Genomic DNA, 21,758 nt, shown 5'->3' on the forward strand with positions numbered 1-21,758 from the left:
CTTCATATTCCCAAAATGTAAACATTGATGAGATCAACCATAGGTTATCCAAAAATATCTACGTTCAGACCTAACATCAACCTCCAGAATTCCACAGCCTACTTGAAGACGAATTTTATTGAACGCACGGTACTTTCAATTGATGAACCCTTTTGATTATTATTCATGTACCAGAGTCAATGTAGACAAATTGTGACACGGAAACTAGAAGCTTCAAGTTTAAAATTTCAGTAATATCGGTCACGTCAATTCAATATTTCTGATGCTGGTAATTGAAGGTACGATTGTACCCTCAAATCAGTATCGTAATATATGGTTTCATATAGCATAGAATATATTGGTATCAAGATTACCTATCAAGGGATGTTGAAGTACTACGTTTTCTTCTTGTAAGTTTGCAGCACCAATGAGGTCTACTAGAACTTCTAGTTGTCTTTCATTTGTATTTGGTGCCAGAACCTTCAGATCTGTAAACAAAATTTTGCAACTTGAATGACCCTCAATTTTGCTGTCAGAAAGTCGCACTGAGCTCGTGACTTCACATTATTCGGATAGGAAAAACAATATGGAAACATTCCAATGACATTTTCGTCCAACCTTATTTCAAATATGAAAACTTGCTGAGCAAAAATTCCTAGCAACATCCGAAATGCTAACGTGAAGGTTTGAGCAAATTTGAAAGATAACCATAAAATATTGTATGTCTTATGTAGGTAGTGTGAGGTGAGCATTACACATCCACATTCTACGTGATCACAAATTTTTTGAACGCAAGTAGAATTGATACTTACCAACCACATAGGAATGTGTTTGAGCATCGACTTCACATGTTATACCCTCATCTAGAAGGTCCACGAACCAGTCCTCAGGTCTGGTGATTTCATCGAAGATTACTTCCATTATGGTGCGATCCTTAATTTTGAAGGAAAGATCCGCACCGGCCAAAGCCAAAAGTTTCAGGGAAAATTTATGACCCGTTAAGGCAGCTCTATATGCAGGGCTATATCCGTCGTAATCCAAGGTATTCACGAGGCTCGTGTTGCTTTGAAATTGTGAACTAGCCAAGAGTAATTCAACATTTGGAACGTATCCCACTTCTGCTGCTAGGTGTAGGGCGTTTTCTCTCTGAAAGACAAGTTCAGCTCCAGCTTTGAGGAGATTCGCTACTGCACTATTATTAGAGTGCCATATCGCCACATACAATGGTGTTTCGCCTGGAAAAAAAGATGAGTTTGAAAAAGCCGTCTATCTTTCATTTTTTGATAGATTAGAAAATTAATTCTCAGCAGTTAATACTCGATTTATTCATTCATCCATTAATTTATCGAACAAAAATCTCTTCAGCAAAGTCAATTACAGAGATTCACATTATCAACATAGTATTTTACAGGGTGAATCTTGATAAAGTGTACATAATTATTATCATACAGTGATAGGTGACACGAGGGTGGTTTTAAAAACATCCCACATGATGGGTTTCACACCGTGGCGTGGGTGTGATTGATACAGTGCAATTTTCAGTTTTGGGTCATATTTCGAAAATGCTCCATTTTACAAATGAACCATCACAAATTCAGGAAATTTGGTGCATAGGATGCATGGATCTCTAACGGCCATTTTCAATAAACCTAGCTATCCATCGTTTCACTTACTGACGATTGGTAACCATTGGTAACTATTCTAAACTCATAAACATAGAGACATAGACTGACCAATGTCAGCATGTAATTGGGCATTTACCTGCCTCTTTTTTTTGTTCACATAGAGGTGAGTGTGGACCAATCAAAATTCTAGAAAAAGACAACTGCATGCCCGATGTTCAGTTTCTCTCTGTCACTTTTTTTGGCCGTATTTCATGCATCGATAGAAAGGGAAGCCACAGTCCATGTCTGTATGTCTATGTCTATATATATCTACAGATAGATCATAGAAACGAAATCAGATGGTTTTTCTATCTTCAGTAATTGAAACAATGGATAGATAAGTTTATTGAAAACGGCCGTAAATAAATATGTGGAGAGGTTTTCTACGAAGGCGTAAAAGGGCCACATAATATTTAAATAGTTATTTAATCAACTAGTTTATTAAAGACAGCGAATAATGATTGAGATATTTTAACGTGCGAACATTTATTACATTATTTATGCGGCCGCATAGACATAGAGACATGGACTGAGCAATGTCAGCATGAAATTGGCTTTTTTTGTAGAAAGAGAGAAATTATGGTCGGGCACTTCTCTTTTTTGTTCACATAGAGGTGAGTGTGGACCAATCAATATTCTAGAAAGAGACTACTGCATTCCCGACGTGCGTTTCTCTCTGTCACTTTTTTTGACCGTATTTCATGCATAGATAGAAAGGGAAGGCACAGTCCATGTCTATATGTCTATGTGCGGCCGATCGAACAATTCATAGAGGGCATATTCGACTTGTGACATTTCGAGTGAATCATATTGTTATCGTTACGTACAAAATTATTTCTTAAAGAATGTGTGGAGCAGCTGGAAGCTAAAGTTGTAGTACATATATATAAGTATTGGTTATGATCGAGGTTACGATAATAATACATACAAATAAAATAATAATGGCTGCTGAATACTACTATATTCGATTGTCCATGACAATTATGCATTAACAGGAAATCAGCCATTAGAAATGTTCATTAACGGCTAATTTCGTGTACATTGAAAAGGGCTATCATTAAAAAGTCGGCGAAAACAATATTTTTCCGACTTCAAAGTCTGACTGAGGGTACTCTGTTATGCTGATGACGCATTCCTGATGGCTGAAAACTCAGAACATAGATACATGGAATGGACATTCAGTGCTACAAATGAAATTTTTGTAGAAAACACATTCGATGTTTTTCTGTCTAGCGCGACACTAAGGCAGTGGCGTTATATTGAAAAATCTACATACTTCTTATCTATTCTTACTGAAAATTGATGTGACACTGATCTCCGATACAAATGTCTCAATTGTGATTGGCGACACTAAACAACTATCTCACTCCAGTCTTTGGAATGTTTATTTTCTATTCCATGTATCTATGTTCTAAGGCTGAAAATGAGCAATGCCTCCTACATAGGTTCAACTTGGAGGCACAGAAACTCAATATGCAAATCAGGTTATGAACATCAGCTATTTGGGTGTGGAGACATCAAGCAACAGATGTATAACGAAAGAAGTGGACAATCAGATGAAGAAAGCCTCGAGAATATCGGGGTGTACATGTGGGATGTAATACTGAGAAATTAGTATAAGACCACTGAAAGTAAGACGCGAATTTATAAAACCTGTATAGGGCCATACTGACTTAAGCTGCTGAGGAAAAAGAGAACAGCGGAAATGAAAATATTGCGAACTGTGAGGGGGACAACACTGAGGCAGGGAGCAAATAGAAACGTACGCAAGTTGGTGAGGTGATGCAGTTTTTTCCTGCGCTGTTAGTAGTTCTGTATCAAGTCACCTACCACTCTATCAATGTTACAAGAAGGCAGATGACAGAAAGGACAAGAGAGGAAGAAGAAGAAGAAAATATGATTGGGGACTATGCTTCATTTATCCTCCAGGACATCTTGCCGATGATTATTAGAAGAAAAGATAAACTCACCATCTCTGCTCTATACATATATTCACAGATGCCTAGTTTTCCTACAGAATAACCAGATTTATTTCGAGAAATATCGTAACCTGAACATGACCAATCGCGTGCCATTCTACCCTCCGAGGTGTTCTCTCGCAAAAAAAAATTTAGAATATATGATATATATGCCTCTCAGTGTTCAATAAACTTCCAAAGAATTCAGATACTAACGGATAGTAGTAAATTCAAGAGAGAAACTCCTAATTTATTCAGAACTTTACAACATGGTGGATTTTCTCAATCACAATTTTCTCACATATTGCTATATTTGTCTTTTCAATGTCTTCTTTTTTCTTTTCGTTCTCATATCTGACCTGTCATGTCTTTTCGTTAGGTGAATTTGATTATGAAAATGAAGATTGCTATTATTATTATTATAACACGGCCTCTGTAACGATCGTTGAAGAATCCTCGGATCTGCAAAATGCAATGGGGCGTAGCATCGTGTTGGAAACAAAGTTCGCGTTGATTGCTATCACTCAATAATTGAGGTAAACGATCACTCAAGATATCTGAATTAATTCGCGCTTACAACGGTTTATCAATAAAATGAGGTCTAATCAATTGGTTATCAACACGACAGCACCACATACATATTAATAGAGAATATACAGGGCTTCCCACGGTGGGTGGTCTATTTGACGTTTACGGAGAACGGAATAAGGGATTGATCGAAAAATTTTGGTACTCTGTTTTAAGCTTCTGTTCTATATGACAAAAATATTTTCAATGTTGCGACGTTGCCTTTCATACGTAAAAAAACTACAATCTTCATATTTCCAATGGAACACCTTATTTATTATAACTATTTTCGCTCCTTTATCCCAATCTGAGTGTTTATGTTTTGAACTTCCCCATCCCTTTTCCTGATACTTTCGGAGATATAAACAGTTTTCCACAAAAAATTTCCAAAAATATGGATCCAATGAAATAGGCATAGAAAAGACATTTCATATTTTAGGAAGTTGAAATTTTGAGAATAGATCACTGAGATCCTTAGGATGAGTTGAGTGTAAAGAAAACTTGGTTTGTGATATACAGGCTGTTTCAAAATTCTTCGTCTTTTCACTCGATACAAAAACGGCAAATAGTTGATATTTTCCAAATGGAATACTCTACTTCTTATCTCATATTTCCAGAAAAAATCGAAATACGCATCCAATAATTCATGTTTCCAAATGAACCCTCATGGTTTCGGAAATTAAGTCAAATTTATAGGAGATTGTAAAATCATTGAAAACTCGACGGAAGGTGTTTATCTCATTGATACAAGGAATTGTATCAATAAACCCTCACTTTCATAGAAATTTGACTTTATTTTCGAAACCATGTGATTTTCGTATCGAAACAAAATACATTATTAGATGCCTATTGCTATTTTCTCTGAAAATATCAAATGAAAAGTGGGGTGTTTAAAATAAACTACTTTTTACGTATATAACTCTGTATATACCAAGCCAAGTTTTTTCTACAAGAAACTCACCCTCAGGATTTTAGTGACCTATTCTTTAAATTTCAGCTTCCCACAATATGAAATGTCTTTTCTATGCTTATTTTATTGGATCCATATTTTTGACGATTTTTTCTGGGAAACCGTTACAATCTCCGAATATATCAGGGATAAAAGTGTATAAAATAAAAATATTCATATTGGGATATAAATCTGAAAAAGTTGTAATAAATTGAGTTTCCTATTTGAAATAACGCAGTTATTCCTATGAACGGCAATGTCGCAACATTGAAATTATTTTAGTACATTAATTAGAAGGGAAAACACTATAGTTGGGTAGCCGACGTTGCTAATAAGCAACCTAGTGGATTTCGAAGATTAGATGGTAGTAAGAAAAAAAGGTTCTATGATGTATGCACTTGCAGCGGTGAGGAAAGCATCTGCAGGACTGCAGATGTAAAAAAACCAGGTGTCTAACGTGTCAGATTAAAATTCTATATGAATATGCTCTACGTGTCTCTGATAATAGATTCATGCTTATCTTATGCCGCCCACAGACTTCGTTCTTTCCATCTCTTCGAATCGCGGCGAAGTCTGTGGGCGGCATTACAGTTTGCGCGGTGAGGCTGGCCGTAGGAAAGAGTTGAAAATGGTTAAAAAAAAAATTTTTTTTCGAGCCTGTCAGATTTTTAGAGGATATACTAATTGGACCCAAAGGAAGCTACTTTTCGAAAGACTGACAATTCGGACGTGACGCAAGGTCACAGAAGCCCTTTGAAAATGCAAAAATCGTTACTTGTACATACTCGAGCATGTCAGATTTTCATACAGATTGTTAATCTCATTGTTCCAGACATCATTAATATGACAGTAATCAATGGGGGTTTTCATAGTCTGACACTTTGAAGATGATAAAAATGCATTTTTTTAGAATATCTCCCTCCTGTTCCTCTAATCGTTTTTGTATACATTATGAAAGTTATAGATAATAAAATTCTTTACAACTTTTGCCTAAGGCAATTTTAGATACTCCTAGCCGTTTTCGAGCTAAAGGAGAAGAGAAAACTCAAAAAAACTGATTTTTGTGACCTTTATGGTCAATTTTTATTATTTCGGCCTGCTGAAACTGTCAGATTATATTTTTTCCGTTATTATTGAATCATCAGCTTCAAATGAAGAAAAAACGTTTTTTTTGCAAGTTTGGCGCCCTACCACACATTTTCGCTAAGCTTAAATTGTCAGATTAAGAGAATATATATACTTTTTAACATGTAATTAACCACATGTATTTTAATCTGACACGCTCGAGTATGTACAATTATCGTTTTTTTTACTATTCTAACAGGCTGTCCTAAACAATTCCCCCTATATACAGATCTAATTTTTGGTAGAGGTACTCTTCGTGGTCCAAGGTATCTCCCCTTATATTCATCTGACACGCTCGAGTAAATCCTGAATTTCCCCAACTACTAGTTATCAAATTTTGAGAACAATGAAGTAGACGTCTAATGGGCCCACCACCGGAGAAAACCTGTGTACTCCAAATGTTTTCTAGTTTTTGCATGTGAATTTTCTCCATTTCTGCATATTATATTTATATCAACCTTGAGAACTATTGTTCTCAAGGTTAAAAATATGATATATTTATCAGATTTTCACGAAGGTCTTACATCCGGTTTGTTCTATATAGGGCGTTCCAAAATTGCAGCTACGGAAAAATGAATCTTTAAATTTTGATGATAATTCTTCTAATTTTCAGAATTTCATCATGATGCCTTGGGATATCACAGATATCCAAACACCGCCCACTACGTTGAGTTTCGTTATACAGGCTGTTTCATGAAGCTGTATAAGTAACTGAATGTAACTTTGTTAGTGACTTTGGGACCACTCTGAGTTTTTTAAAATATGATACCATGATGTATGTCCACCTCTGTAGGAAGTTTCATTAATGTACAAAGAACAATTGCAATATTATTCAGGTTTAAATTCGGATTTTATATAATTTTTCTTTAAAACTTATCTGTAGTTGAGATTGATGTCAAGGAATATAGGTTTTCATTCAGTATAATTATTATGATAGGTATTGTCGGTCGAAAGGTGTTTCTATTCAGGAATGTACAGGATGGACATAATTCGGTGTCATTAATCTCCTCATTTCGCTATCTCAAAATCTGTTTATATAGAAAAACAGTATTATCATTCCAGGTTGTTGTATCTTTGAGCACTCTAAGGATGTATATTTTTTTAAATATTATACCATAAAAGTATGTCGACCTTTGTGAAAAATTTCACTCGGTGTATATATAATTCAAATATTGTTGCCAAATCATTCAGGTTTTAGTTCATTACTTGAAATAATAATTATCAACAATTCACATAAATCATCTGACAATCCTTGTTTCATTTTGCATAGAAAAGTGAGAAGATCTTTCTTAGAAATGTGCCTTTTGATTTAGTTTCATCTTCGGGAACTGGCAAACACTGTCTAAACAAATCAAGAAATTCGTCTTTTGCAATTGGACAAAAGGAATTCCTCATCAGTAAAATCCTTCTCGTCATGATACCTCCATTTAAGGGCTTCTCCATGGCATTCGCGCATTTTTTTGTAGAAATGTAGAGATTTGAATTCCGTTCATTCTAATGTTTTTCTTCGTGTATCGTATAAACCCACAAGGAGAGGACGAGGTATAAAAAGATCCTCATTCATGTGGTGTCTGCAAATTCTAGCATTCTCACTAATATATATGTCATGTGCTATGAAAATTTTCACTCTGCACTTCAGTGTTAAACTGCAAAGATCACCACCGTCTTCATTGCAAATGAAGCACGCATGACTTGGAGTTTGACGCAAAGTATTTAATTTAACTGGTACTGTAGAATCATCATTTAGATCGTTGATTTCTTCAGTTATCTCTTTTATCGACATCATCTTCTCTATCTATTCGTCTTAGGTTATTTAATGGAAACTCATGATCACATTGGAAACATGCATATCTATTTCGCGCATGCGTTGCTGTCTTTTCACATTAACTTTATACCAATAATGGTCACAACGATTAAAAAAAAACTAACTGAAAACTACTTAACAGAAGAAAAGCTAACCAACCGTTTAAGTAGCCTAGAGAATTCATAAAAAATCAAATAATTGACAGTAATCTCAACTACAGATAAGTTTTAAAGAAAAATTGTATGAAATCCGTATTTAAACCTGAATAATTTTGCAACTGTTCTTTGTACATTAATGAAACTTTCTACAGAGGTACACATACATCATGGTATCATATTTTGAAAAACTCAGGGTGGTCATACATCATGGTATCATATTTTAAAAAACTCAGAGTGGTCCCAAAGTCACTAACAAATTTACATTCAGTTACTTATACAGCTTCATGGAACAGCCTGTATAACGAAACTTAACGTGGTTGGCGGTGTTTGGATATCTATGATATCTTGTTATTCAGAACCCAAGGCATCATGATGAAATTCTGAAAATTAGAAGAATTATCATCAAAATTTAAAGATTCATTTTTCCGTAGCTGCAATTTTGGAACGCCCTATAGAACAAACCGGATGTAAGACCTTCGTGAAAATCTAATATATTGTTCTTAAGGTTGATATAAATATAATATGTAAAAATGGGGAAAATTCACTGGACCCGCTTTTCCTAAGTAAGTGTGCAGATTCCTTTCTTATATTTAACTAGCTGACCCGGCAAACGTTGTTTTGCCATATAAATAATTTCCTAAAAAAATTTAGGGGTGGACTACCCCTAACATTTAGGGGGATGAAAAATAGATGTTGGCCGATTCTCATAGATACCGGATAAGCACAAAAAATTTCATCAAAATCGGTCAAGCCGTTTCGGAGGAATATGGTAACGAAAACTATGACACGAGAATTATATATATATTAGATTTAGTTGACCCGGCAAACGTTGTTTTGCCATATAAATAATTTCCTAGTAATTTCTAGTGTAGACAAAAAATAGCTTACTTATTGTAAGTATGTATGTATGTTAGAATGTGTATATTGTACGTATGTAAGAATGTGGTATATGCGTGAAATAAGCATAGAGCGCTGTGAACGGAGGAAAAATGATTATATTACTAAAATGGCTATTAAAAAATAAGGGTTGATCGTAGAAGGGTGAAAATTGAGGATTTTATGTATTTTTGTATGTTGTATTATAAAAAAATAGAAATTCAAAATTTTGTCCAAAAAATGAAATAAAAAATTTAGGGGTGGACTACCCCTAACATTTAGGGGGATGAAAAATAGATGTTGGCCGATTCTCATAGATACCGGATAAGCACAAAAAATTTCATCAAAATCGGTCAAGCCGTTTCGGAGGAGTATGGTAACGAAAACTATGACACGAGAATTTTATATATTAGATATACCCTCTTTTGTGAATTGAGCATCGTTAATATAAAAATTATTCATTCCGCGGAAAGTGAAATAAATAAGCACAAGCACACACGAGTGTCTGTATTTGATGTAATTTTTCTTAGAATTTGTGGGTGTGCCACAAAATTTTATGAGAGCATATTGAAGCTTGTATAGTGTAGTTTCAATCAGAATATCAGATTTTCAACTTTTCTATATGCAGGGTGATTTTCATCATGATTTCTGAAAATATTCGATAGTTTAGGTCCGGCTCTGGAAATCGAAAACCTCTCCATCTATTTAGGGATCCATGTATTCATCCTATATACAAATCTGATGAATTTCGGATGATTTATTTTTCAAATGGATCAATTTGAAAATATGACCCAAAACTGGAAATCGAACGGTGTAAAACCCATCATGTGGGGTATTTTTGGAACCAGCTCAATCACTGAATGCACTAGTATGCAGTATGTACAGTTTATCTGGATTCACGCTGTATACTCACAAAAGCATAGCCCTAAAAAGAATTTTTTTCTATTATAGTAAAATTATACAAGCAATCAGAATTTTTTCATTGTATGAGCTCGTTTGCTGGTTCAGAGCTAGGAGCTCTCAAGTGACGTTACGAGGTCTTCTCCTCTCCTAATCAAGTACCTAAGAGAAAAAATTCCTGCAAGTGTGAAATTCAATGTTTATCTCGACGATGGTCAGGGTAGAGTGAAACAGTGGAAGAATCGAACCCTAAATGCGATGCGATATGGAATGAACGACCCTTCTCTTTCATAGGCAGTTTCAACCTCGGTGGAGATGCACTGCTCTGCTTCGATCGAAATTAAAACCAACATTTATATGATAAAAATTTTCTTGATCTTTCTCGTTTTGAACGATGTTTTTCGAATAAAAAATTATTTTTTCGGCAAACGTCCGGGATGGACCCACTTCCCGGACACTTTTTCTTTGAGAAAGTAGCGTTTCCAGGCGTTTCCAGGAAGCACGTACTTCCCGGACTAGGCCGGGAAGGATCACGTCGTTGTTTTGTCATTCTAAATATGAAAATCTTGGTAGAAATGATTTTGATAAATGCAGTTGATCATTAGTGTAGTAACGAATTAACGGCTGACAGTTCATATGAAATTTGTTGTCAAAAGTTTGCAAGTTTTTTTATTTCAATTCCCAATAAAATATGGAAAGCATCAGCGATTTGTAATTCTACACGGTTGCAGAGAGAATATTGTACGCAACACTCCCGAAAATAGTTTTTTTGGGCTCACAGACTTGAATTTTGTCTATTCGACCTTTATTGTCCGGACTTGTTACGTGAATTACTATTTTACTTCGTCGTTAAGTAGAGGTTTCAAGAAAGAATGAGCCCTGTTGAAGTTGAAAATTCGAAATTACGTCCACCAAATTTTTCGTTTGAAAATTCGTCATAAAAATAGAAAAATTCATATTTGACTAAAACAAATGCTCATTAAGCACATAGATATTTCTTTTTTCAGAGATATTCGTCCGAATCGATATATAAAGGGTGTTGAGGCTTTGTACAAAATGAGTAATTCTATCAAATATTTTGCATATAAAATATTCGAGATGACTGAGCTGCAACCCCTAGAAGTTCTACAAAATTTCATTAAATTTCAAGTACGAGACAGTGGAGGGTGACTTTGGTATCGGAAAACGGAACAACAAAAACATATGGCTGGACAATAAATGGTTCAGTACATCTGAGTCGATCTGATTAGTTGCATCAAATCACATGATATTGTTGCATCGTGCGATTTGGGGTGAGAACAGTTCAGATAGTCGAGACTGTTTATTGAGATTGCTCATTGTGCTCTTATTGTTGTTACCCAATTTCACCCCATTTTCAGGACGATTGTAGGAGGGTTTGAACAAGAAGATGGTGAAGATCATTGTGAAAGAATGTGTGAATAATATAGACGAATTCTATTGGTGAGGTTTTGAAATAATATTAGAAAATCTCAAGTTTTCACTTTCATTCTCACGTAAGAATCGAACGGGTCAATATCCTAATCGAAACCATATGCTTGAGCCATCACGAGATAAGATTTTTCCATTGCTTTGCGATAATTATTCAGCTAACAGATGATCTTGGGTCTTAATAGGATCTATTTCAATAATCATTTAATTTTTCTTCAGCTTTATCATTTTGAAGGTTTTGTATAAGTAATTTTCGTTGAAACGCTTTATTTCGACCAGTTCTACCTTCTCTTAGAAAAAAGCTTTTTGTTGCAAAAAAAAAAGCAAAAATTGGTTTCTTGCATTTTTCACTATGAATTTGAGGTTATGTCAGGAGTAAATTAAAAAGTTATAGTTATAGGCAATTATCTACAACTCTTAGGTTCAAACTTCGATACGTGGTTTAGTTTAGCAAGAAATTACCCCTAAAAACCACCACCTACCCCTGTTCCGTTACTTTTACCGAGTTCTCGTCATTAAATTCATTCATAGTTTATAAAACATTTTTCGAACAACTACAAACTAATAAGAATAGGGAATACTCCTTCTGACGAAAATGATGTATTTTTCATGAATCAACAGCAGTTATTTTATAAATAATATATTGTTTTTTTATTTTCTAGTAGGCGCTATTGCCAAATCGTAAACTGGAAACGAAGCGATTTAAATTTTAAAACCTCATACATATTTGAAGAATGATTCCGAATAGTTTCCGCGGTGCATTTGAAAAATTTATGAATGAAACTCCTAATTGTGCAGTTTACACTTGTATATACAGTGATAACCCAAATTGAGGAGAATTCCCAATTAAGAATGTTTGTTCCATTCGGGTTTTTAAAATCGTTTTAGCCCTAGTCGACAGAGTGGTCCAGATCTTAACAAAGAAATTTTAACTACGTATTCTACGTCAAATAAAGTCATACCGTACCACAGCGTCGTAGCTTGGTGGTTAGAAGCGTCGGCTCAGTATTTCGCAACCGCAAGGTACTGAGTTCGATTCCAGGCTAGAGAAGGAATTTTCTAGTCCATTCAGGTACGGGCCACCATTCACTGTTAGGTTCAAATTAACAGTGATGTACCTAAGGTGGTGTAAGGACACAGTAACAAAGCCTACACAGAACACAACTGATTCTCCGAACTCGTACAAGATTACGGAGCTTCTGAGGGGCACTTCGGTACCTATGGAGAATCAGGATAATATCAAATTTCATCATAATATTGTAATAATAATAAGAATTTCTTTGTAAACGAAACGTGTAACAAACTAAAATACGAATTCAAAGAGGATGTTTGAAGTATGAATCATTTTGCAGAACATATAATTCGCATATTAGATATTTTTCCGCCGACCTCTTAATAATAGTACTGTTTAACGTACACGAAATTAGCTGTTAATAAACCCTTTTATTGATTAATTTCCTATTAATGCATTATTGTCATGGGTAATCGAACATAGAAGTATTCAGCAGCTTCCCAAATAATTATTTCATTTTTATGTAGCATTGATTTTCGTAGTACCTAGCTGGTGAATTGAGAAGAGATGAATTGTGGAGGTTGCAGAAAAATTATGATGGTTAGAGAGTAATCAATATATCTATTTACTACAACTCCAGCTTCCACCAGCTCCACACATTCTTTAACAGATACAATAGGGACTGATATCAATGTGATTTACTCAAAATGTCACAACTCGAAAATGCCCTCTATGGACTTCTCGAATTGTTCGATCGGCCCATAGACTTATAATACATGGACTCACTGTCACGTGACTTTCCAGTAGATCGAGGGGTTGTACGCATTAGAGAGAGAAGGGCTTATGCGTTCTGATCGAACAAGAAAGAGATGAACTGATTCCGTGTGGGCAATGTCAAAATCATATGATGGATATTAACGCAGACGTTGCCCACAAGGTGTTCATACGTTGAGTATTATTCACATTATATTTATTCTTGAATGAAACTCACATAATTTTTATATTTTCCATTTCGAAGGAATGTTAAGGAATTCCTGTTTGCCTTCTCGGAAGCTTGTTGAACATTTATTATGGAAAATTTTTACAATTTTCGCAGACTTTGCCCACAAGGTGTTGATACGTTGATTATTATTCTCATTACATCTATTTTTGACTAAAACTCACATATTTTTTGACATAATTGATTTCGAAGGAAAGCTATGGAATTTCTGTGTGTCTTCTCGGAAGCTTGTTTAAAATTTATTGAAGAAAATTTTCGCATAAACTTGTGTTCTATAACATTTTGACAGCTTGCCCACAAACTCTCCATCTTATTCAACCAACCGACTTCTCTCTCACATGCGGAGTCCATGTTATTTATAAGTCTATGGATCGGCCGCATAAATATCAACATTCCGATTTGAGCATAGAAAATTTATAAGGTGTCAAATTTGACTAGTTATCGATAGAAAATTTTTGCAATCAATATTTCACATTAAATTCGAAATGTGGTCGACGGAAAAATCTTTTAATTAACTCGTTTATTAATTGAGCGATTAATGATCTCGAACATTAACGTGCTCGCTTCGCTCACACGTTAAAATATCTCAATCATTAATCGCTTTTATTAATAACCTTGTTGATTAAATAACTATATTATTTCGATAACCACCCTGCATCTCTGAAAGGAAGCATTTTTCGACTTACGTTTATATGACAAACTAGGGGTTATTTTTGACGTAGAATACGTGGTTGAGATCTGGACCACCCCGTATATTGTAGGTAGTAGTATTCATAGCCATGTCGGCGGTTTTAACATAATTTGGTTCGCGCATTAATGAAGTGAAATTTAAGAGATATACAGGGTGTCTGTAAACAAATGCGAAGGATTTAGGGAGATGATTCCTCGATGAAAATAATCAGGGGTGGTTGCTATAAATATTTTTCTCTGACGAGTTGACAGTTTTTAATTTTTTTACGGGTTCTAAAAAACACTGACTCATAAAAGTATACATAATAAGAACCACTAAGTAGATGTTACTCTCCCAATTTTTTTAGATCTCATACCTTCATTATTAGGGGTTGAAAATAACAATCCCTTATGATTTTCCTTCAAAAATTGTTTTCGTGGGATAGATTTCCGAAAAATAAAATTCTCATATGATTTCCCATTCAATTCTGGAGAAAAAAAGTCTCTTGCAAAATTTCGATACAGTCGATACTTCTTCTCGGAATGAATAAAAACTTACAAGCAGTATACGAAGGTCTATGAGGCCGACATTTGATGCATGTATTTTAGGAGAGGTGGTAATTTTATGGAACACTTATACGAAGAATTGAATGGGAAACCATAGGAGAATTTTATTTTTCGAAAATCTATCTCGCGAAAACTATTTTTGAAGGAAAATCATGAGGGGTTTTTATTTTCAACCCCCAATAATAGAGTTGTGAGATCTGAAAAAATTGTCTGATTAAAATCTACTTAATGCTTCATATTATGTATAGTTTTATGACTTAGTGTTTTTGGGAACCCGTAAAAAAAATTAAAAACTATCAACTCGTCATCGCCTTCCAGAGGCTATATCTTGAAAGGAAGGCAAATTTCGAAAAATTTATAGGAACCACCCCTGCTTATTTTCATCGAGTAATGATCTCCCTAATTTTCCTGCTAACTTGAAGTATAAGTACTCACCAAATTTGTTCTCTAAATTCGGATTTGCCCCCCTTCCTAACAATACTTCTATAATTTCTTCATTCTTCTTCTTCTCTGCTTTGTTGTGGAATATAGTCACGTGGAGTAGGGTGTTTCCCATTTCATCTGTCTGATTCACATCTCCACCATCGTCCAAATATTGAATAAGACTTTCGATACATATAATATTTGGTAGATGGGAAGATTGATGCTGCAAATAATCCTTTATAAAATGGACATACCCATTGACAAGAAGGTTTTTCTTATAATTGCCAGCAAAGGAAAATTCAGAATTCTACATCGAGGTATATACAGTGTCTATGAAAAATTTCAGTTCTAATGTTCTTTTCTCTTATACCTCAATTACACTCAGCCACTGCCACTGCCACTCGCGCTGCCGGAAATATTTCCCGAAATACTTCTGCGGCAGTATCGAAGGCAGTGAGTATTTACACTCTGCTCCATCATTTCTCTCGCGGCCAAGTTTCGGCAATGACGGATGAAGAGATAATTGCAGCATTTTTTTTTTCGCCTTCAATTCCTCAATTGGAATATCCCCCATATTCCGACTGATCCTTTTCCAGGCGTCGTGAACCTTATGTTTGATTTTATGGGCTTTGTCGCTTTTATCCCATATCACCCTTTCACCTTCTATGAGTTCTAATAGCATAATGATTTTTTCATTGTTTCACTCTGTCGTGGACATTTTTCCCAATAATATTGATTTGATATATTATATTGATTATTTTCGAAACCCTTCGCCGCTTACGTTGAGAGCAGCAACCCGGTTGAATGTAAACACGTACTGCCGCTCGCACTGCCGGTCCTTTGACTTCCGCACGAAAAACCGCCAATTTAGGGAGCGTAGGGCAGCGCGAGTGGCAGCGGCAGGAGCAGGAGAAGTGTAGTGATTACATTCTCATGCTGCCCACTTCCCTGCTCACTTCCCTGCTCTTTGCGGCTGAGTGTAATCGAGGTATTATACGTGGCTACACAAACATAAATATTTGAATAAATTGATCTTATGCGAATATTAAAATTGAGTCCCCATCAATTTCACCAGTGATGCTCAGAGACAAAATTATGGAATCGGATGCAATAATATTCCTAGAAATGGCAAAATTATAGAATTGTTTCCGCTCATTGTTATTATAAAGAGTGATTCATTGGTAATTGGGCGACAGCTAAGGGTAGATAGAGGATACTGAGGTGATAATTTATAATCAAGATATGATGGTAGAATGTTTCCGAAAATCAAGGATCCAACATCTATTCTACAAAACATATGAACCAGCAAATCAGGAGGCGGAGAGAAAATAATGGACAAGCCAATGGATCAAGGGGATGTCGATCAACCTGTCACTTGTGCCAAATCGGGAAGGAACACAAAAAGAAAAGAGGCGGTAAAACTGTATCAGTATTTCGAACGAGCTATCTCTACAGAGATTCGAATATATGCCGGAAACAACTATCGGAAGTTCTAAATCCTTAGTTGGGGAACGGAACAACAGCTGGATGAAGCAGAGGGTCATAGAGTATTGACGCATACATATGGTCTGCAACACTCGAATAGGGCCATCTTGGTGCCTACCAGTTTACACACAAACCAATCTCTAGGATTTTCTAGAACCAATCTGAGATCTATTATGGCGGTTTTCACGGGAAATTGTAGGCTTAGAGCTCACTTACACAAACGCGGCATCGTCAATGAAACACTCTGCAGGCTTTGTCTATAGAAGTTGAAACCGATTGAGAACATCCTCCGTGACTACCAGACGGCAGACAGAGTCGGACTTGAAATATTTGCTATGTGGGTTGTGGGCTGTGTATTCAAATAATTTAATAATGTCAATCTTGAAATCTTTGGTTCTCTCAAGCTGGATCTAAAGGAACTCAAGAACCATCCCCCTTCTTTCCTTAGTAAGATGGGGCCGGAGGGGCGAGTTTTTAGCTCTCTGAGCTTATTTGTGTGCCACAATAGATCGCTTTGGTAGCGGTGGCATATCTGGTGGATCCGACCAAAATACCCAATATTCTGAAATCTGTATGGTAATTTTGAAAATTATCCACTGAAATGACCCCCTTGACTTCCAGATTTAAGGCTACTTTTGTAACTCTTTCTGAAGGTATTTGAGAGGTATCATTTATGTACGTATTTAATGTATTCTATCTATAGCAAATATAGATAACCATTCCGAGCAATTTTATAGCAAAGCGTTCCAAGAGTTACGTGAACGAATAATTTCAATTGGTCACGATCAAATTCTCTTGCCGGTTCGTCTTCTTTTGCTTCAGATGTTATGCATGAATTCTGTGACCTTGACCTGACATAGTTGGCATTGCTGTCATTGCGTGGCTCGCCTTCAGCGAACGACTCGTTTTCTAAGAATCCACTTTCCAAAAAAATAAGTGAAAAGGAGGAAATTCAAATTCATATAATATATCAATTTGTTTTAAGTAAAGTAACAATCGATTCAAACTAAACTACGTCTGAAATTTTCATGATATGGGTCGAATATGGCGAATGAGAATACCATTCCTTATAGTTACTCAAGGTTGTTATATGTTTATAAAGAATAATATTCAGCATGATGCACTTACAGACGAAGTATTCGGCATTTTGAATGATCAAGCCCGGCACATAATCCTATCCACTATCTACCTCTCAGGAAAGCTTATATTCAAACTACACAGATTCCAAAACCAGAAAGTCATTTTGCTTCCAATATTTAGTTGATAATGACTTTCCTATGCGGAAAGCTAATGATTTGCTTATCTATGAAGGAAATTCTAAACCACATATCGAATGAAACGAAATAGTGATTAGTAAAGAAAGTACCTTTATATTGAATGTAGGTGGAGATAAAGTGAACCAGAGCAACAAAATAATGCGAAATTCGATATCAATTCGAAATCATTGTGGTTGGGTTCTTTAGCTGATTATTATTTTCCGAACTTTTCTATGTAGGTATTCTATCTAGATGAAATAATTGATGGTCATAACGATGCAGTTCATGAGAATATTGGTCCAAAATGAGACTGAGGATGATGATTTAGTAGATCATGTATTTTCAAATTTTCTCCATTTTCATTTCTTTTCCAAGGGACCCTCATCATTTAATAACTCATTGAATAGCAAAATTATTACAGAAATGTGTATTAGTAGATTCAAGAGTAAACCTTAATTTAATAGAGGAATGTCGAATATGGTAAACTATTTTGTTTTAGGGATATAAGCAAAAAACTTCAAAGAAATGAAAACAGTTCAGTGTTATTACTAATCCTTTATACCTTATAATTAACAGTCTTTTATCAAATATATTGATACACAACATAAAGCCGTACACAAAAACAATGCACAACAAACAACAAAATCACAAATGATCATTTGTAACTCGACTTACAGAATATGAAATAGATATCCATATATGGAATATAAGGATAAGACATTATCAATAATGACATCGAAAACACTTGAATTAAGAATTGTAGCAAATGAAAGAAATTGCAATTCACTTGCAACATTCACAGATCGAAGTATCAAATTTTGGACTAGCATAATCATAACGAGCTCAGAGCCTACACAATATGCACTTAATCCAACCATTTCACTATTATCCGTGAAAAGGAGTATTTGAGAGAACATAAATTCTGCATTGGCAGAGTTGGGAGATACTTGGCCCAGCAACCATCAACTCATCAGGTTCACTCTCGGGTTCACTGTCGTCATTAAAATGGATGTGAAATATTCCATAATTTGGCACCATATTTGGATTTCTATATTAGTTCAAACTGAATTACCCTTATTTTTTCAAGTGACAATATTTTAATTACAGACGCTAACGAAATAATAAAATGAACATTATATCGACATATGTATTCAATAGTATAACACTTATTTAGAAGTACAGGGTGGGCAAAATTCGATGGGATTGAATGGCAGCTCTGTGACCGCAAGAGCTAGGGAAAAATAGACGGTACGTTTCCGACCTCAATTTTCAAAAGATTGTAAATGGACAAAACCGCATCCCTCTATCTTCTTTTATTTTCAAGTTATTAGTGAAAACTCATTTTTTGCATCTATTTCGTAGAGTATCAGTGATTTCGAAAAACAAATGTTACATTCTACAGACACTTTTTCATGTAGAGTGGCAGTGGCGTAGTTAAAGATTTTTTTAGTCCGCCATTTCAGAGATACAGTGATAACTTTTATTTTGTAAATATAAACCCTGTGTTATTTTTACATATTCCAGTCCTTTATTTTTTTCTGATTCGGAATATATAACATACGCCGTGTCTCTGATTGTCAAAAATTTGTTCGGTCTAGTAGTTGGCAGGTCATTTCATTGATAATATGAAAATGAACTTTATGCTCCTAAATTGTGTCAGATTATTAAATGACTTAATGACACAGGCTTTGCCTTTAGCGGATTTCCTTAGGTTAATAAACCTAATTGTCTGAATAATAATTCAGATATTGAAATTGTAACAACCTTATAGATTTCAATGAATAAACCTTATTATTATTACTAATATGAGAGACTTTGAAGTTTCATTCCGGATATTTGAAAAGATTTTATGCAATATAGAATCAATCACTTTATTATTATTTATCGCCCTTTTTACTATATCGGAATTTTGTTTAATTTCTGCACAGAGGCTTCTTCTATCCCCTGCCGTAAATGCTTCCGTGATGTCAGAAGTGTCTGTCACTTTTTCTCGCACTCGGTGGGAACTCAGGGTTTAAAATGAAAAAGAGTTGAACAGAATTTAAAAAAATTTAAAATCTCGACCGAAGACAATGAGTAATATCACCAAAGGAATAAAAACAGGACCGCATTTCTAATAAATGAAGAATGAAAACATGAATTCGTCCGGTTCCTTCATTGTTGTATTATGATCGAAATCTGACCTTGCATTCCAGAGTTATGGCTATCGCAAATTCAGGTCAATATTCATGAATCACCCCGTATCTCCGAAACTACCTTAGGATACAGAACAAGCAAGTTTTCTGACAGGCCTGGATGACCTGCATTCACAATTGGGCTATGGCCAACGATTCATGAAACACCCGGTATATGAAGTAATCATGAAAATTTTCATAATTACCTAATTTCCCGACCATCTTCTGGAATATACGGAATGTATATCCAGATTCAAAATCTCTCATAACCTGACACAACATAAGAGAATAAAGCCCATTATCGCAATCTTATAATCAATGAAAATGACTTGCCAACTTGACCTAACTAGTTCTTGAGTTTTTTTTATTGGAAGAACAATTAGAGATACGATTTATATGTATTATATATTTTGAATCAGAACAAAATGTGGGACTCGAATATGAGGGGCTCAGAACTGAAGTGAACCAAGTCCATCACCAATTAATTGGTGATAAACAACTTCTAAGCCATTCATCTCAAAACTAGGCTGAATGGACTTCGCTTTAGCTCTGAACCCCTCATATGTAAAAATAACGTAGGATGCTAGGATGTTGAAATGAAAACATTATGCAGACACTTTTTTGTTAGCAATCAAGTGGCGTACTATGATTTTTTCCTTAAGGTTTATTTGCTGAGCTATAACATAAGGTTGTGTGTTTTCTTATGAATACAGTAGTTTAAAATCACTTAGAGAGAATCGCCATTTTTTTATAGTTTCAGAAATATATCATACATCAGCCTCAGTGCTTCTATGTCATTTAAAATTACTGTTTCAATAAGAAAAAAATACATGTTAATGTTGTAGCGCAGCAAGTATACCTGTTGAAGAAGCATAGTACGCCACTGATTTGCTATCAAAAAAGTGTCTCTATAATGTTTTCAATTCAACAACCTAGCTCAAACAGAAACGGAGATAATGACCAAAGTTGAAATTTCAATTCCGACCTATGACTCGAAAACAAAAGAAGATAGAGGAATGCAGTTGATGGCATTATAAGTTTGTAGAAAAAAGACGACTGTAATGTGCCATGCATTTTCCTCCATCTCGTTGGGTTGAAAAAGTTGTAGCTCAGGTATCACAAATTTTGTCCACCCTGTAGGTACATACATTTTTGTCGTAAAATCCAGTGATATAGGTAACATTTTTTGGTTTTTAGTCATGAAGCAAACATGCTGAAAACGGCAAACCGAGAAAGTGAATGATGATTTTTTCGAAGTCGTCGACTCTCCCGCGTTGGAAAATAAAGTTGACATCTTCATAGGTATATGTTGAAACAGATAGATTAGTTTATTTCCGAGTTACAATCACAGTAAGAATTCCTAAAGAAACAGTCAACAGATCCTAACATTTTCTCACTACCATGAGATCAAGAACAAAAACAAATATTCCACAAAATACCGATAAGTAGGCACTGATAACTTCACCCTCTCATTCACGCCCGCAAGGTATTCATTATCAGGGGGCTTCCGATTGTGATTTCCAGTCGACGACCTCGGGCCACACGATGCTTAATAACACTCATGACCAGCAAGCTGGACTTAATACCGACAGAATGGAAAGTGAAAATGAGCCGATAAAGACCCGTTCAGCGGAACAAGGAAGGCTTCCAAAACATTTGTGGTTGGGAATTATGCGAGGGTGTCGGCCGTTGAGGGGAAAGATAAGAAATCATGATTCTAGGTTCTGAGACCTGTAATACTCA

At 35.3% G+C, this 21,758-nt stretch overlaps 2 protein-coding genes across 4 annotated transcripts in view; one reads left to right on the forward strand and one right to left on the reverse strand.

Moving 5' to 3' along the window:
* The window catches only part of LOC123308931 (transient receptor potential channel pyrexia-like), a 78,363-nt gene extending 60,499 nt beyond the window's left edge, over positions 1 to 17,864 (reverse strand). For both annotated transcript variants that reach the window (XM_044891747.1, XM_044891746.1), the window contains exons 1-4: positions 17,714 to 17,864; positions 15,113 to 15,323; positions 792 to 1,214; positions 354 to 467 (exon numbers count right to left, since the gene is read on the reverse strand). In XM_044891747.1, coding sequence (XP_044747682.1) covers positions 354 to 467; positions 792 to 1,214; positions 15,113 to 15,323; positions 17,714 to 17,731 — 766 coding nt within the window. In that variant the 5' untranslated portion in view covers positions 17,732 to 17,864. The remainder of the gene's footprint in view (positions 1 to 353; positions 468 to 791; positions 1,215 to 15,112; positions 15,324 to 17,713) is intronic.
* LOC123308932 (dopamine D2-like receptor) overlaps positions 1 to 21,758 on the forward strand; it is a 285,090-nt gene that overhangs the window by 139,117 nt on the left and 124,215 nt on the right. The gene's annotated exons all lie outside the window — the stretch shown is intronic.

This window comes from Coccinella septempunctata, chromosome 3, assembly GCF_907165205.1.
Source record: "Coccinella septempunctata chromosome 3, icCocSept1.1, whole genome shotgun sequence".
NCBI classification, from domain to species: Eukaryota; Metazoa; Arthropoda; class Insecta; order Coleoptera; family Coccinellidae; genus Coccinella; species Coccinella septempunctata.